Raw genomic sequence first — 18,982 nt, 5'->3', positions numbered from 1 at the left:
TTTACTAAAAATAATTAAAAAATAATTTTTACTAAAAAATATAATTCAAAGATAGTTTATGTTTAATCGTTTTAAGTAATCATTTTATTCCTCAATTTAAAAAAATACCAAAATCGAAAAATGTTATTCTTTAAAGAATTTTCTTTAAAGAAATTTCAATTGAAATTTCTAAGTAACTCTGCTATACAATTTATTTAAGCGTGGATATTTTATAAAAATTTGGTATTTTAATTAAATATATTAAATGTAATTGTGTTCGTTTATAAATAATATACTTGTGTGCGCTTAAATAAATTGTATTCGATATTTTTAATTCAAATACTTTCGCGCCATCGATGATTCGATTCTTACTTCAGAGAGGAATGACTTCAGACCGAACTGAAAGTTTTCATTGAAAAATGAAGAATTAATGGTAAAGAAACAGATATACGTTTCGAAAGTAAGAGAATTCGGGTTGTTGTTAGTGTTATATGTACATATATTTTAATAAATAATGTCGACGAAGTCCTCGGTTGATTTGAGGGCGGAACTCGCTGAATTAGTGAAACGAAAAGCTGAAATAGCTGTAAGTATTGCATCAACTGTCAAACTGCGTCTTTTCTTTTACATATTCTCGTCCTTAGACACGTCACGTGTCTAGAGCAATAAATATTATCAATTTTATTACGAATAGTTGCGACTGCTTTTAATTATTTATCTCCTTAAAAAAGTGCGAAAGTAAGAGTAAATTTTCGTATTAAACACATTTTTAGGTTAGGTTAACCTAACCTTACTGTATTGTTTTCTTTGTTGTGTGTGTTTGTTTCTACTTGCGATTGCTTTTAATTATTAATCTCCTTAAAAGAGTATGAAAGTAAGAGTAAATTTTCGTATTAAGCACATTTTTAGGTTAAGTTAACCTAACTTTTCTGTATTGTTTTCTTTGTTGTGGTTTGTTTCTTTCGTAGTTCCAAATTCTCAAAGTTAGATTTATTATGTAATGAAGGGTCAAATGTTTGTAGAAACTGAATATATAATACATAAATAGATTAAAACATATTTTTAATTATCGTATAAAGTAACTTTACGTTAATATTTTGTTTCGATCAAGTATTCCTTACACACAGTATTTATAAACGTATATCAATTGTATTTTGAAATATCATTTGCATAGTTATTACATGTATTTGTTGTCATAATAGTTTTGCTTGTACTATTGTGTATTTTTAATAATAGTTTAAGAACTAGTCTCAAGCAAGTCTACATTATTTTTTATGTGACATATATTGTATGGTACAAATGACTTATCGAAGCCTAAAAGTAAAAGTTTCTTACGTATTGACAATTTTTGTTCATAGTTGTTTTTAATGTTTTCTACTCTCTTACACAATATAAACATAGTTGAGCAAGCTCTATTTTGCAAAGGGAAATAAAACACTTTAGATTAGCTAAGACTTCTAGTTACTAATTAAAGGTATTCTGTACTATAATAGAACTTTGATTTAGCAAATTAATTATTGTTGGGACAGAGTGTCCATTAAATCCAAATATCCATAACATAAGATCTATGCCAAATTAAAAGTCCATTTAGTAACATACTACGTATTCTCAAGCATGATTAAATCTGTTTTGAATAACCATCTTCACAATATTTCAAGAACTCTTGATAAAATGATATTGGAAAGAAACCAGTTGCATATAACTTGATGATAACTTGATGATAATATGATGATAACTTGAGAGATATACTCATAGAATCGTAAAATTTAGTCTATTGAATTATTATTCCGTTAATATGTGGTTTGTTAAATAAAAGTTTTCCCATATCTTCTTCAGATTATACTAAATGGTTTCTTTATAATGTTATACAGGATACCCTTGCTAATTTAGAACGTCAGATCTATGCATTCGAGGGTAGTTACTTGGAAGACACGCAACTATATGGCAACATAATACGTGGTTGGGACAGATACTTAGCCAGCAACAAAAATACAAATAGTAAAGCAGATAAACGTAATAGGAAGTTTAAAGAAGCTGAAAGGCTTTTTTCAAAATCTTCCATCACCTCCATGGCAGTGAGTAGATTATATTTGATATTATAACTACTTATAAGTCAGAAATTACAGAAAGTGAGTGTAATGCGCAGAGAATGAAAGACCTTCCTTGAGTAAATAAATCTTGATCCAGAACTCCCTGTTGAAGACCACTCATTCCCCACAGATTACTTTTGATACAGAGTTATTTCATTAATTTACAAGTACAAATAGCATACTTTCAGTATTAAATATTTTCGTTAATAATATAAAAAATATTGGCATTTAGATATATGTATATAGATAGAAACTACTCGTTCCATTGTTTTCACTGTTTGATAAAGGTTACAATAACAATGCTGAAAATGATTATTGAATATACAAATCTGTAAACATACAGCATTGAAGTACAATTACATAAAACTAGATTTTCTTTAAATTAATTTAAGTTACAATTTAATATACTTATCAAATATATTTATCAAATTAGTATTATATGAGGATAAATAAGGATGGAGTAATCTAGTCCATATGAGCATACATTTTCATACACAAAAAATTTATAAGCATGACAATCTATAACATAGATGATAATTGTTGTTAATAAATTATAATGAAATAAACAAGAGAGAAAACTAAAATAAATCGTTATGTGTAAATTATTTTTAACCAAAAGAAATAAATATATTTTTCCATTTAGTCTATGAGTCCAAAATAAAAATATAAAAATGTATCACTTAAATGTTAATAGTAAAACATAATAGAATCATTGTCTGAGCAAATATATTAATTTTTTAAGACAAAATTTCTTCACATCTGTAAAATACAGATTGTTGCATGCACCACTGCGGACTAAAAACTGTGTTGAATCAATTATAGATCTTTTGTCTATGAAAATATGGTACATTTCTACAGATCAAATTATAAAGTTTTTTATTTATTTATACCACATGAATTTACATTTATCTATTTAATGTGAAGATTAACGAAGAAAAACAGGGAATATCTAAAAACACTTATTACCAGTAAACAGAGCATTATTATTGACATTTATTGAAATTAGTTAAATAAGATTTAATGCAACAGAGGTGGATATTCCGCATTTTCACTGCTTGCACCTGAATGACTCTTATTGTCACTCATACCTCTGAAATTTAATCTGTATTTTCCATTGGCAATGCTGCGTTTCTCCAATTTTTAATTTTTTAGTTGATAATGCTTTTTATTTAGAAATAGATTACTATCATAATTTTTCTGACCAAAATAAGTTGCATATTTTATACTCCCTGATTATTAACATTATAAAAATATAGAAACATGATATGGTATCATGTAAACTGTTGCCATTGAATTAGTATGTATTCTCATAAACACATGTAAAGTTATATTACTATGATTTACTTAAGGTATTCTTTTTGTATTCAACATGCAAGGCATATTATAATATAATCCATTATTACTACAAATTAATTTAGAAAAATGTTTAATACATCTGTTTAATCACCTTAATACATCTTAACCATTAATAAATAATAACCATTGTAGTTAAACTTGAACTACCCCTTATTCATACTGTGATATTATTCCTCGTGTGTTTATTTGTTTTTGTACCTTTTTTAAATAGGCAACAGGAAGAAATGAATGAATAGTACAAAATTTATAGTATATTTATTAACTTATCAGACGAAAAAATGTATTTAAATCACAAAGGTTATATTTTTTCAGGCCGTCAGTGGGCTCGTCGAGAATACCCAGGAAAAAAGTAAGGACCTCAATGGATATTCCTGAGATAGTTATTTCTTTTAAACAGAAAAAGAATATAATTTATTTCTCATCCTATTTTCCCTTCCAATTTTTCTTTTTAGCTTATCCATGGGAACAATACTTTTTAGCTATTAAGTTATTCTACATTGTACTTCTTTTTTTCATTGTATTGATTATACTTTCTCTAAAATTTTACTTTCAGTAGAAGAGTGTAATAAATGTGGATTGTTAAGAAGTACAGTTAGATAAATTAATGACAAAAAGTTCGAAGCATGTTCAGTAACATACTTCGAATTTGACATAATACTTTTTATTTTTTTCTGTATTTAAGTTATAAATAAATTTTGATTTATTCCCTGTTTATTTTTATGGTAATTCATTTTAGACTTCTCAGAGTAGCATAGCATAGAACTTTATATATTGATTTTTGCTGTTTGTTTTCGTCTATATTTATCTTTTTTCTGTATCTCGATTATGAATAAATTTAATGTTTCTGTTTCTCGTACCTGTTTCGAAGTTTTATGAAAAATTATTCCTTAATTTAGTGATGTTCATTTGTTGTATTGCTTTTTTTTGTATGTGCACGTCAATAGTTTTGTAGTTTTCTTTGCTTGTATATATTCATTGAAAGTGTAGAAAATTGGATCTTAGTAGTGTTACTTATTTTAAGTTCCGAATAAATTCTTGTTTTTATATTAACGCGAATGCAACACAAAAATTTCATTTACATGTTGGGAAGATTATTTAACAATTATACTTTTACAGAACAAAAATAACTATATTCGTTAAAATATGTTAAAGTAATAATTAAGTGTTTAGATTGTTCATCTTTAATTACATGTGTTTATTTAACTTAAATTATTTTAGTATGATATATTCAGAAGGAAACGTACTGATAAAATACTGATTGATTTTCTTATTCGTATAACTTTGTAAGTTTGGGAAATTTCAGGTTTGTAAAATTTAAAAAATGATGGAAAAAATATATGGATTCAGGTTTAAAGTTCTAGGTACCGACATTTTTTATGAATGGGACTGTATTACATATTGAACAAAATCTTGTTTTACAGCATGTGTTTTCAATAATGTTACGATACTTTCATTAGTTGTAATTGAGAAAGCTTTCTTCTTCTTTCATCTTCACGTTTTTATTTAAAATTCTTATTTTGTAATTTGTAGAGTATTTATAGTATATCAAATAGTTGATGCTGTGCTATGTATTGCATTACTTAATTATGACTACTTTTATATTTTATAAAATGTAATGTGTCTCTAGCTTTTTAACAAATGCTATCCTGTGTTTCTGTTTTGAAAATTTTACAATCGACCACTATTCAGTTATCAATTTGATCTCTGACATAGTCGTTTCATTGTTCACCTAAAAGAACCAATTTTGAAGGGTTATTTCACCTTTGCGATGATATAAAAATTCATTTTTGTTACTCATTTAAAATGTCAATTTAAACTTTTAAAATGAATTTCACCAAACACATCACATTAATGATGAGAATATAACTCATACTTTTAATTTAAATAACATTCATCCAATTTTTATATAAGTTGTTACTAATATTTTTGTTCGCATTGTCTGTTTCTTTGTAGTTGCAATTAATTTATAAAATATATTGAAAATCTAACTGCTGAAAAGAGCATGTTCCTTTCAAATTTCAGGATTCTTACAGTTTTATGAACTTTATCATTTTCGTACCTTATAGAATTGGAAATATTTACAGAAATAATAAGTTTTATACTTGAATAAAAACAATATTTTGTTTCCTCTTCTAGTCTTAAAATGAAAAGTATATTTTAAAAGCTTATCACATGCTTTGTTTGTGTAAACAAAGTTTGTTTACATTTAACATTGTTACCAAAAATTCGTTCGGTTGGGTAATTTCAAATTATAACAATGTATGTTGATGGATGTAAGAAATTATAAGCATACGTTTTTTATGCATATAGTATATACAATTATACGAGTAAGTAATATGTAGAATATAATGTAATAGTATATGTATATTGTATATTATTATTTTTTGTTATATATACGATACAATATTCATAGTATTATATTGTATATATAACAATCTGTAAACTACATGTGTATTATACTATACAGGGCTTTCAAAAAGTAACGGACCCGCGCCTTATCTCAGAACCTATGCATTATTGGAAAAAAATGACTCGATAACCATTTTAAGATTAAAAAGAAATCTGTTTTTCTGTAACTTTAGATTTGACCTTGGCCATGAGCTTGTATATAGAAGTGTATGCATAAATAAGTGTACATTTGCAAACACATCAGCAGTCTGCTAACAAGAAACGTTTTCAAAATGTCTGCCTCGGATTTTTTGAAACTTTGCATATGTATAGAGCATAACAAAAATACTTGACACGTGTGTTTTTTTTTATATATATATGTATGTATGTTATAGTTTCATATATATATTGGCCAGTTTTCATATTTATGGGGTGAAACAACCCTTCAAAGTTCTTACGTAGAGTTACAAAATTTCCAATTTCATTTTTGTTCTAACGACTGGCTGCCAGGTGATGTGATCGTCAGTTACTATACTTTCACACACAAAAAAAGGGTTATTTTCATTTTGATATGATGTAAGTAAGATCGTTACTGACTCTTACAAGGGAAAGGTCAGAAGTGATACTCACCGATTGCAATGAAATTTGGTAGAGTGATAGATCTATATCTAGAATAATAAATAAATAAAATAGAATAAATATGTAGTAAAAGCCCATGCTAGTCACTATGCAGCTGACCTATACCGCTTGAAGTTGTGTTAGCAACAGGAATGCATCCCGCTATGGGCTTTTACTACATATTTAAACTAACTTTTCTCAAAAATGGTTGGCCATCTACAGCTAATATTACAGTTACTAATATTACAGTTGCTTATTTCAGATATAGATCTATCACTCTACCAAATTTCATTGCAATCGGTGAGTATCACTTCTGAGCCTTCCCTTGTTAGACTGCTACTAAAGTTGTTCGAGTCGACCCTGGCGCCCAATCGGAATTCCCGGTTTTCCCATATTGAAACCTGATTCCAGTTGACCGGTACAGCGAATCGGAGTCACAGATCGGGAACAGCGGTAGCGAGGACAATTGCAGTCTCGTGAACTCCCACGGGACAACCGGGAATAGCACCACTAGCAACGGTAACAAGGAGTCATCCGGAAAGAACCACTCCGTAACGGGCCAGTATAATCAGAACGGATCCCTGTCTTCCTCCGCTGAGATATCCGGACAGTTTGCGAACGGGCATGCGAGCAACGGCAGCCTCGAGCACATCTCCTTGAAGGAAAACACCGGGAAGGAGTCGTCGAAAAATAAATCTGGGAACAGTGCGAAAAAGAATAGCAATAAGAGGTCTAGGAACAGGTAGAACACCTCTGGCTCGCTATTTGTTTGCAATAGCTCTTCGCCTCTCAAGGACGATCAAATGGACATTTACTTCCTCGTATCACAGTCTTACGTTTTGCTCACGATACTTCACTCTATTTTATAAGAAACACACCACGAGCGTCATATTTTTAACGAAGAACGAACTATAAGGCTTTCGAATAGTCGTAAGGGTTTTGAAGTTAGTTGGAAGGTAAAAGCTGAGTCGAGGTGCTGCGTGGGTTTTGAGGACCAAAAAGAGAGCACATTTTCTATAAATATTTCTATAAATATAACAAACTAACTGGGTTGTCCAGAAAGTTCGTGCTAATTTTTAAGAAAAATTCAAAGGCACATATGAATTTTGATATATATTTATTGAATTATATTGTTGAGTTTCGGCATAACGAGTTAACAAGAACTTTAATAAATAACAATTAGCTTTACAATAGAAATGTGTACGTCTCCATAGAAGTGGGTCCATCCAAAAGGTGCTCGCAACAATATAAATACCATTTTGTTCCACGACCTTTCCACCTTTTAAGGGATATACCCATGTTAATTGTTTTCAATTATTCCAATTTAAACAGACGTGTACCACCTACCAAAAATCGGCACGGACTTTACAGACAAACTAATAAATGGGTAGTTTGGAAAGTAATATTCGTATTTAGTCCACCGGAATGATAATGGTACTTTTAATCAACGACTTTTGCCCTAAACTCTCTTAAAAAAAAGGGGTGGAATATCGACTGCGTAGTAGTAGATTCAAAGAAGCACCATTTCGTTAGTGTTCAATATTTTGTAAAAAAAGCTCTACGTCACTTTCCGCAGAATATTGTTTTATTTAACAATTCATCAGTCTAATTACAGCCAGGTCTCCATAAATGCACAAATTTCTCTATGATAAATGCAAAAATATATAAAATATCTAAGCAATATAATATATATTACAGTGTCTAGAAAATAAGTCATGCTTTTATTTATATTTCAATTCTTCATCTGGCTCTGTGCAAGTATAAATTTGTATAAGCATTCGCAGTATAATCACTACATGTTTTGATTATTTTAGTTGATTCAGTGTAATTGTTTATCTTATGCGTTCCATTGTTATTTGTTCTGGTCTGTACAATTTTTCTTAGAGCAGTTTTTATTGAGTAAAGATCAGAGTTTTTATGAACATGAAATTACGCTACCAATTTTTGACCCAAATGGTCAATATATAACTAAACGTGTAACAATTAAATTTTTTTTTCTTTGCGTTAACAAAGAAACGAGATTATTTTCCGAACAACCCACTGTATTCTATCAACTTATGTTGTTCGAAAGATAACAATAGTTCATAAATTTTTCATTAAAAAATAATCAAAAATAAGAGTGGTTTTCAAAGATCCTTTAGAAAACATAAACTGTCCTCGCGGTGGTCAGGAATTACTCATGATAGCTTTATCTGAAATGAAGAAACCAAATATTTTCTATTAGTACTTGAGTACAGCTCTCAAAAATTGAAATTTGAATTTTTAGCAGGTTTGTATACAAAACTGTCCAATTTTCTGTTAAATCTAGACCATGTATTATCTTGTAAAATAAATTACGTTCAAAGAAAAAGAAAATCCTTTGTTCAATCACGAGCTATACTCACGTACTAACCAAAAATATTTGGGTTTTTGATTTCAGATAAAGCTCTTATTTTTTAATGTTTTTTAATGAAAAATGTATGAAATATCGTTCAGATGTTACTCTTTCGAACAACGTAAGTTACAATAATATAATTTATTTAGTTTGTTCGTAAAAATGTATAGAAAATGTGCTTCCTGTTTGGCTCTCAAAACTCATGTAACCCTTCAAAGTATTGGTCTTAAAGGACAGATCGCTTGATGTTGAAGTATAGAGTGTTAACAAAAAATATACAGGACCTTTTTTCAGGATCAAGTCTTCACACAAATACAAATCGAAAAGTCCTTTACCATTTTATAATTTGAGGCTTCGTTGTTGAGATATAAGCAGATGAAATTTACAAGCAGATGTGCAAATTTACATTCAATACACACCCGCTAATCCAAATGACCAACGATAAAGTTTGAGAGTCTATAATAAAGTTTGGGTCAGGTGTTATGAGGTTCTTGGTAATTTAGTTAACAGTTTAGTTTAAGTTGGGACTAAATTGAATCTCAAGAAATATTTGATCTAAATTGAAGAAATGAAGTAGAGAAATATTTGACCCAATCTGTACTAAATCGACCACCGATAAAGTTTGAGAGTCTATAATAAAGTTTGGGTCAGGTGATATGAGATTATTAGTAATTGAGTTAACACAAGTTGGGCCTAAATTGAATCTCAAAAAATATTTTATCTAAATTTAAGAAATAAACTAAAGAAATACTTGTCCCAAAACTTGGTTCTAAATCAATGCTGATGACATCATACCATCTTGCCTAAACTTTATTGTAGAATTCCAAGTCATTTTCAAGTGCAGCGAGTATGCATCAATGCGTAATTTCTCCTGCGACTTTTCGATTTCTATTTATGTAAAGACTTGATCCTCAAATGATGTGGATCCTACATATTTGTTGTCACTCTGTAGAATCCTTCAGTAATTATTTTTTCTCGTTTAACCCCGAACAAATGAAATATGTTTAATTGTAGAACGATGAATATGGTACTGTGACAAATTTAGTTTGAATTCGTAACGGAATCAATTCGAGTATTAAGAAATTGAAATTTTTTTTTCGGTATTCAGTCAGTTGAGCAGTATTTGTTAGGTTTAAGGCTAGGTATGATAGAATTGAGAATCTCGTTTCGTTCAGTTTTTATTCGTTCTATTTCTTTTTTTAATAAATATGAGATCTGTTTCTAAGAATTGGAATTAGTCACATTTTGTGATAATTCTGTTTAAGTTTAGTACAAGAGATACTAATTATAATATTCTCAATTTCAATTTTAACGTCTATAGTAATCTCTTTATTTGTGTTACACTGTTCCTCATTTTTTATAACGTACATATGAAAATTTTAGTTACGGTACTAATCAGATTAAAATTAAATTGCGCATGAAAGTAAAGCTACCGTATATCAATCTAAAAGGTTTTAATAACTAAGATAATTTTAAAACATAGGCAAAAAAAATTGTCTTATTTTTTATATTCCAGACAAATTTTCGTCACGCGAATAATACTCATACTTTTTTTTTTTTTTTTTTCTTATGATAACGTATTACTTTTTGTATTATCTTTTCGTCATAGCAATTTTTTAAATCGATGACGTTGGTACTCTAAAATTAAAATTTACAAAAAAAAAATATTTTTTTGTAACCCCAAATATAAATATTGTTAACAAAGAAGTAGAAGAATTATTACCGTTTTTTCGTGTCGATTCGTTGTAAATAACTAAGATACTTTGTAGTATAAGTACAAAAAAAAAATGTATTATGAACACTTATTTATAAGAACAACAATTTATACTTAACGTTGATGTTTCTTTTACCTTTCTTTCTGGATTCTCATCTTTTTATCGTTTAACAATCCTCGCATTTAATTAGCGATGGATACTTTCGACTGCTTTACTATTTACTACGTTCGTATTAAATACACACGGTGGTGCGAACATATATGAAATGTATCCTTACACAAAACATTAATTAAAATTACAAAATAAATCTTATGAGGCACAACTAAATATCAATTATGTTTAACATGTAGTCTTGTAGTTTTTTGTAGTGCTAATTTAGAACTATGTTTGTCTCGGAGTTTTAATCGAAAATCCGGTCCTTCTGCTATATCTATTTTACATACAGGGTGTCATAAAATTAGTGTAAAAATTGTAAGTGGGGGGGAGGGGGATAGGTAGGTGAGATGATATCGAACAACAATTTCCTTTGCAAAAATGTCGAATGGCGCTTCGTTTTTGAATTATTAACTAAAAAGCATTGACCAATCACAGCGCCCGATTAGCGCGTGCTCAACCAGCTACGTCGCCATCTTTACTCTCACAGCTGAGCGCGCGCAACTCGGGCGCAGTGATTGGTCGGTGGTTTTTCGTTAATAATTCAAAAACGAAGTGTCACCCGACATTTCTGCAAAGAAAATTGTTGTTCAGAATCGTCTCAGCTACTCCCCACTTCCGGTTCTTACACTAATTCTGGGATACTGTATATGTATACAGGGTGTTCCAAAAATGTTGTAATACCTTGAGGTGGATGGTTCGGAAGGTGATTTGAAACAACTTTTTCCTTGGCGAAAATGTTGTCCGAGGCTTCGTTAAGGAGATATTAACGGAAAACCCTGACCAATCAGAGCGCGGACGCCTAGGGTGTGGCCTACGCTACCGTGAGCGGTCCGCCGGCATACTCGCGCTCTGATTGGTCGGGGTTTTCGCTTAATATCTCCTTAACGAAGCCTCGGACAATATTTTCGCTAAGGAAAAAGTTGTTCCAAATCACCTTCCGAACCACCCATTTCAAGGTGTTACAACATTTTTGGAACAGCCTGTATATTCAAATTAAATCTTCAACGTCAAATTTTTTTCGTTGAACGTACTTTATATGGAAAAAAGTTTCAAGAATAAAAATAAATTATATCTAAACAAAACTGAAAAAATTAGAAAAAAACCTTGGTTGAACCAGACTCTCCTGGTCTCCCCCTTCCTTAAAAGTAGCCGAAAAATATTATCGTTTGGATTCATCTTTTCTGGAAAAACTCGGCCTACCCATTAATAATACTTTTATGTAACATTTTTTTATTACATTTTTATAAGAACATAGGAATACTGCTGAGATCTATGCACATATATATTCGAATATTCGACAAAGTGTATTTTTAAACAATGTTGCAATTTGTACGGATATTTCAACCGATTTGTACGATTTATCTTCGGGAATTGTTATTTTTAACGGGGGTGAGAGAGAATCACTGCTGGTAAAAATGCTTTCAAGTTGGCGTCATGTTTTGGGTTCTTCGGAGGTTCGTTCCTTGTGACAACGGCGTTGAATCCATTGTGATGGTCCGCTGTGTAGGTAACTGTCCTAATTGATCCGTCTGCTTCAACCACGGAGTATTCACCTTTCACTGTGTCACCATCCCTTTCTTCCCAGGCTGACTTTGAATCGCCAGTATATCCATCTAGGACGCCATAGTTGAACGAATACCTTGGATAGGCCTGCAAAATACATATCTTTGTTTATATAGAGGGTGTCCACTTGAAAATTTCCCAGTTGCAAATTTCAAAAAGTATGGACAATATTAATTTAATAATGTAATGGTAAATATGTATGGTAAGTATTATGGACACACTATAGTGTGAGTGAGTCACTATAAAGTGTCTGTTATCGTAAATAAAATTTGAATTTAAGGAAATATCGAAAGTGTTAATTGCTAACTTTCGATAGATTTCTTTAAGAGAAATATTGGTGGCATTTAAATTACCATGTGCTCCGCTTCTTTTTCGCTTTTTGTCTCGGATGCAGAGACAGCAGAAACCGTTTTGAAAATTGGGGGAGCGATGTATACCAGTGACGACGTCTTTGGTAGAGGCCTGTACGCGATTGGCGTTGAGACCTTGACATAAGATGGAAGTGGTTCGACTCTGCTTCCGATTGGCTGAAAGGCACAAGCAACTGGAACTGCTGCACCATTTACGGAAAACGCGTCGATTGGCGCGCAGGGGAACCTCCTGAAGACGAAACATCGTTTTATTTGTTACTAGCTCGTCGTAGATCATAGAAGTACAAATGCTTTTTATTTCTCTTATTTTTAAATGAAATTGAAATTAATGATTGTGAGTTGAATAAACAAAATTTGACTCCACTCATTCTTATTTGAGATAATGTATTATAACATATACAGGGTGTCCCAAAAATGTTGGAAGTCCTTGAAAGAGGTGGTTCGGGAGGCGATTTGAAACAACTTTTTCCTTTGCGAAAATGTTGTCCGAGACTTCGTTAAGGAGATATTAACGGAAAACACTGGCCAATCAGAGCGCGGGCGCCTAGCGCGTAGCCACGCCCACCATGAACGGTCCACCGGCATACTCGCGTTCTGATTGGTCAGTGTTTTCCGTTAATATCTCCTCAACGAAGCCTCGGACAACATTTTTACTAAGGAAAAAGTTGTTTCAAATCACCTCCCGAACCACCCTTTACAAGGTCTTACAACATTTTTGGGACACCCTGTATATACAGAGTGAAGGTGATTTGAAACAACTTTTTCCTTACCGAAAAAGTTGTCCGAGGCTTTGTTAAGGAGATAATAACGGAAATCTCCGACCAATCAGAGCGCGATCGTCTAGCGCGTAGCCACGCCTACCGTGGACGGCCCACCGGCATACTCGCGCTCTGATTGACCGGGCTTTATCTGTTAATATCTCCATAATGAAGCCTCGGACAACATTTTCACTAAGGAAAAAGTTGTTTCAAATCACCTCCCGAACCACCCCGTTCAATGACCTCCAACATTTTTGGGACACTCTGTATATTATACATATATAATATGTAACTATAGTTACAAATATAATGATACACCTAGTAATCTATTAGAAGAATATCATTAAGCAAAATTAAAAATTGTTAGATCCTTAAATTTTTGTTTTTCTAAACTGTCGTATTTAATCGTTACGTCGATTTATGCTGTGATATACTATGTTATTCTACATTTATTCTGTATTTCATACTATGTTTTCCTTTGTTATGTTTATTCATATTGTATTTCCCTATATCATGTTTTGTTATGCTGTATTATTTGTTATCTTACGTTTTATACATAACACAACTTAGATATGTTAGGTTGGCCAAAAAGTTGATTCGGATTTTAACGCACAAATAAACAGTGATTTTTCGTAGACATATAATTATTTATTAATTATATCTACTCTATAATATATTCTCCATTTTGTTTTACGATATTTCTCCATCTTTTGAACAAATTCATGACTCCACATTCGTAGAAGACCTCGTCAATTTAATAACCGTCCAAAATTGCAGGCAAACAACAATCACCACAAATCGAATAAACTTTCTGTCCAACCAAATAGTACTGATGATCATCTTACTGATGATGAGCGCCAGCGATAATCAGCCTGAAGTAACAGCACAAGATAACAATCTATAACAAAGAAAATCTCATCTTAAATTCCCATCTTATATTTCATTTATTAATTAAATTTTATTTTTCTTGCGAGTGATAATGTTTTTTTTTTAGTACATTTAGTTCACTGTAAATGTTACTTTATAAAAATAAAAAAATATTTGTTCTTATGTTATGTGCACGTACTATGAGTGATACAATATTCTATATTAATATTGTCCAATGAAAAAGAAATTATTCCTTATCGTGATGTATCAATAATAAAATAATTCACGTTCGTTTCACAATAAATTACATCGAATAATAATCGTAACATATGAAAAACTTCTTTAGGAAGCTATTAGGTTGTCCCAAAAGTTTCTTTCGTTTTATTAATAATTACAAAATTGTTAAATTACAAAATTGTGTACAATTCATTTCACTCCATTACTGTTACAGCATCAATCTCTAAGAAATTAGATTGTCTATTTATATAAACACTGCCACAGAAAATAATTGAATGCAACTCACGAAAGAAACTTTTAGGACAATCTAATACTTTCAATTAATTTCATTTGGTATCGAAGCAGCGGCCAAGTTAACGCGCGGGGACTCGCTGGTATTCGACGATCTATCGCGCATGCGTGCACCAGATTCCCATTGTGCAACATATATGCTTGCGAACTCTCAAGGAGTGCCCGTATAAATTCTTAACCAACATACGCGTTGCTACTTATTGTTAGATTACCGTTTCTTGAACGTTCAACTCTGATTGTTTTGAAGGAAGTAAATAAATAAAAAAAAAAAACAATTTAACAAAATAATTCAGCTACTTAAAGATGCACATGTATGGACCAACATCTAACATTAAACCTCATAAGAAACTGTCGCTAATAACCAAAGGTTGATGCGACATTAAATATATAATTAAAAAAAAAAGCAATTTAATTATAATCTTCAATAAATTTGTATTTACAGTGTAATAATTTACAATAAAATTTAGTTAGTTTTCAGAATTAATTTAAGGTAAAATAGTAAAATATTGTTATTGAGTAATTTAGGTATATAATTTATAAAAATAAAATATAGTTATTTAAACGTTCTAACTGCAGTTAGATGTACATGTACAATACAAAGGGGTTCACTGCTGCTTATTCAATTTTTAAATCATCAATAGTAAATTTTAATCGAATAAATATGATTATAATCTAAAATTTAATTATAATCTTCAATAAATTTTTATTTACAGTGTAATAATTTACAATAAAATTTAGTTAGTTTTTGAGAATTAATTTATTGAGAATGAATTGATTGAGATTGAGAATTAATTTAAGGTAAAATAGTAAAATATTGTTATTGAGTAATTTAGGTATATAATTTATAAAAATAAAATGTTGTTATTTAAACGTTCTAACTGCAGTTAGATGAACATGTACAATACAAAGGGGTTCACTGCTGCTTATTAAATTTTTAAATCATCAATAGTAAATTTTAATCGAATAAATATGATAGTATAAGATTTTTTATTAGATGTTACTTTCTGAAATGATTAGAATTTTTGTAGATAGTTACCGACCTTGTTAATAACACCCTTAGAAAACGATGACTTCATCTTATGGCAAATGTGAGAATAATAATTTATTTATTTATGACGTATCAGAGATTGTTAAAAACCCCTTCCTGATAAGCCACTTATTCAGGATTGTTTAAAAAAATAAATCACATTTTCTGTTTGAAAAAATATGAACAGAATTTTATTAAACAATTTTAACAGAATTTGTTAAGCAAAACCACGGTTCACAGTTAATCGAGAATATTAGAGCACGTGTGTACACTTAGGAATAGATTTTCAGCGTTTTAAGAAGATCCAATGAAACTTTCACGACGGACCTCTCGAGAATAGGACATCAGCATCCAGCTCATCTTTATATACAGCTTATATAGGGTGAGCATAACTGCATTTTAAATATTATCCAGCTGAATTGTATATTAATTGATTAAGAAGTGAATATTTATTCGATGTTATTCATTATTCAATTTATTGTTAACACTGATTAATTTATCCATTAATGGCTCGTTTATTCTCCTTTATATAGTAGAACGACAAGGAAGTCTAAATTATTTATCATTATGTTTCTATGTTTATAGCGAGAGACAGTTGAAATAAATAAAAATTCGATTTCTGATTTGTGCAAATTATTTATCAAATAATAGTTTTGTCAAATTATGCATCTTTATATTTCTATGTTTATAGCGCGAGACAGTTGAAATAAATAAAAATTCGATTACTGGATTGTGCAAATTATTTATCAAATAATAGTTTTGTCAGATTATTTATATTTAAATTTCTATGTTTATAGCGAGGCAGTTGAAATAAATAAAAATACGATTTCTGTTGTTTGCAAATTATTTATCAAATAGTAGTTTAATTATTTACCAAATAATAGTTTAATTATTTATCAAACAATAGTTTTGTCAAATTATGCATCTTTATATGTCTATGTTTATAGCGCGAGACAGTTGAAATAAATAAAAATTCGATTTCTGTTTTGTGCAATATTCAATTCTAGTGTTCCATGTTTTCCTTTAAATATATATACATATATAAGAATTTATATTTATATAAATTATATTTATATTATATTATTAAATTTATATATTTATATAATTATAATATACATAAAAGAAAACATGGAACATTGGAATTGAATATTGCACAAAACAGAAATAGAATTTTTATTTATTTCAACTGTCTCGCACTATAAACATAGAGATAGAAATATAAAGGTAAAATATAGGTCGTATGTTCGTCAGAACTATTGTAATCATTAAAACTGGTTAGAAATTTTTGATTTATTTTTTATTTAGTTTGATTATCAAGTTGCATTGTTTTGTGGAAAAATGTAGAAACATTGCACGGACGATAAGTAGTTGAAAAATGTAGAAACATTGCACGGACGATAAGTAGTTGAAAAATAAATTTAATATAAGGTGTTAGTATACGTGTACGTTATTGATAAAATCGAGAAATCTAATGAGAAGAATTATTTTCGATTTGAATCACCCGGTATGCACGAGTACGTTCACTTACATTTTTTGGCTCTTCTAGGTACAACGAGGGATGCGCAACGTGCAATCGTGGGAACGTCATCGTCTGCTTGGAATACAAATACGTATACAGTAGCAACAAATGATTCATGTTAAACAAACTTCGAAACATTCAATTGACGTAATAATTCAATCAGCGTAATAATTTTACTCTTCAATTTGCTTATTGATTTTATCACTCTTATTGATTACACTTATAATAAAATAATGCAATGTGGCCTTGAGATCATCTTTTTATCTATCATAGTATCCTTAAGAAATAGAAAATAAAAATAAACGAACGAAAAGCATATTTAAATGTTACAAATAATGATATAAAAAAATCAGATAACAATTACTATAAATAACAACATAATATCACACGAAAACAGTGTCAAATTATTTTTAAACTTCTCGAATTTTTTAAAAATCCATTTTGCAGTAAAAAATTCTGAAAAAATTCTGTTACACTTTGTTATATGATTGTTCATTGATCAATTTGGTTCAAGGTCACTAACAATGTAAAAATATAAACGTCGTCATTTCATAGTTTCTATCAAAACAAATTATATTTAAACTTTTCGAATTTTTTAAAAATCCATTTTGCAGTGAAAAATTCTGAAAAAATTCACAAACACGTACGCCATAAGGTAGGATATCCTTAATTTTTTTCAAAATTTTTGATACTGTACGACATAAGATATACAGCTTAAACCGTAAATTCCATTTTGCTCTGTAACTAGTAAGGGCCCCTTCCAGTAAGGGTACGGGGTTGATACTTGGCACAAATGGTTTTTTTAACACTCTATTAATTGATATGTTCATTGATCAATTTGGTCTGGGACGTACAAAATTTAGGTCCCATTTTTCTGTAGGTGGAGGCGTCCCAGGAACGTACAAAATTTAGGTCCCATTTTTTTGTAGGTGGAGGCGTCCCAGGGACGTACAGAATTCAGGTCCCATGGACCTAAAGACGTTGGAGGTTCCGAACATAAACTGGACATAAAATGGACGTCCATAAGACTATCCATGCTATCTAGGTATAATAATGTATGATTTTTATAATGAATAAAGAAAAATTGAAAGTAAGAACTACTGGTGCAATTAAATAAATAACCTCTCAAACTCTATGCGCTCGTCTTGCGTAAGAGCACTTTAACGAAGAATTTGAGAATCTAAAAGGCTTTACGTAATGTATGCACTATCCAGGCTATCGTCAGCGCCACAGCAGCACACTGCGATTCACTGTTTCTCAAGTTTCATTACAGTACTAGCAATAAAAATTATACTAATTATGATAATAACAAATGAGAAAATTTGTGCATCTCTCACGAACAGAAACGAGGTTCTGTGAAGTAACATATTCTCCAGGGACAATAATATGTTATCAAAAATATTAACATACTTTGTAATAATTTATAGAAAAATAGAAATAATTGTTGATTTTTTTAAGTGGTTAGTCTAACCAGTACCAAGAAAAAGAGTACATGCAAATTTTTCTTTAATACATTGGAATGAAGAAATATGTATATTTGTAAATGAAAAATTAGATACTTGTGCTCGATATAAAAAATAATTAAAAAGAATATTCACTTGATCAGCGAAAACAAATTTAACTTAATAAATGCTGATTAAAACAGGATATCAAGGGATAAAGTGGTAAAACTG

General features: G+C 30.1%; 2 protein-coding genes across 3 annotated transcripts; one reads left to right on the top strand and one right to left on the bottom strand.

Moving 5' to 3' along the window:
* The first annotated feature begins 368 nt into the window (after positions 1-368).
* LOC128885466 (chromatin modification-related protein MEAF6) lies at positions 369-10,917 on the top strand. Its single transcript, XM_054139530.1, has 4 exons — positions 369-565; positions 1,851-2,054; positions 3,738-3,774; positions 6,843-10,917. Exons 1-4 carry the CDS (start codon positions 494-496, stop codon positions 7,175-7,177), a joined length of 648 nt encoding a protein of 215 aa, XP_053995505.1. The 5' UTR covers positions 369-493; the 3' UTR covers positions 7,178-10,917.
* A 140-nt stretch (positions 10,918-11,057) lies between these two features.
* On the bottom strand, positions 11,058-18,936 carry LOC128885460 (cuticle protein 19-like). 2 transcript variants are annotated; one of them, XM_054139524.1, is made up of 5 exons: positions 18,432-18,936; positions 17,319-17,381; positions 14,214-14,266; positions 12,593-12,839; positions 11,058-12,326 (listed from the first exon to the last, which is right to left on the bottom strand). In XM_054139524.1, the coding sequence occupies exons 2-5, from the start codon at positions 17,376-17,378 to the stop codon at positions 12,057-12,059; spliced, it is 630 nt and encodes a 209-aa protein (XP_053995499.1). In that variant the 5' UTR covers positions 17,379-17,381; positions 18,432-18,936; the 3' UTR covers positions 11,058-12,056. The 2 variants fall into 2 exon arrangements, with proteins under 2 accessions (XP_053995499.1, XP_053995498.1); XM_054139523.1 differs by lacking the exon at positions 18,432-18,936 and adding an exon at positions 17,957-18,156.
* Positions 18,937-18,982: the final 46 nt, after the last annotated feature.

The sequence above is a fragment of the Hylaeus anthracinus genome, unplaced genomic scaffold (genome assembly GCF_026225885.1).
Source record: "Hylaeus anthracinus isolate JK02 unplaced genomic scaffold, UHH_iyHylAnth1.0_haploid 11981, whole genome shotgun sequence".
NCBI lineage: Eukaryota > Metazoa > Arthropoda > Insecta > Hymenoptera > Colletidae > Hylaeus > Hylaeus anthracinus.
This window is presented reverse-complemented; position numbering and strand designations above follow the sequence as displayed.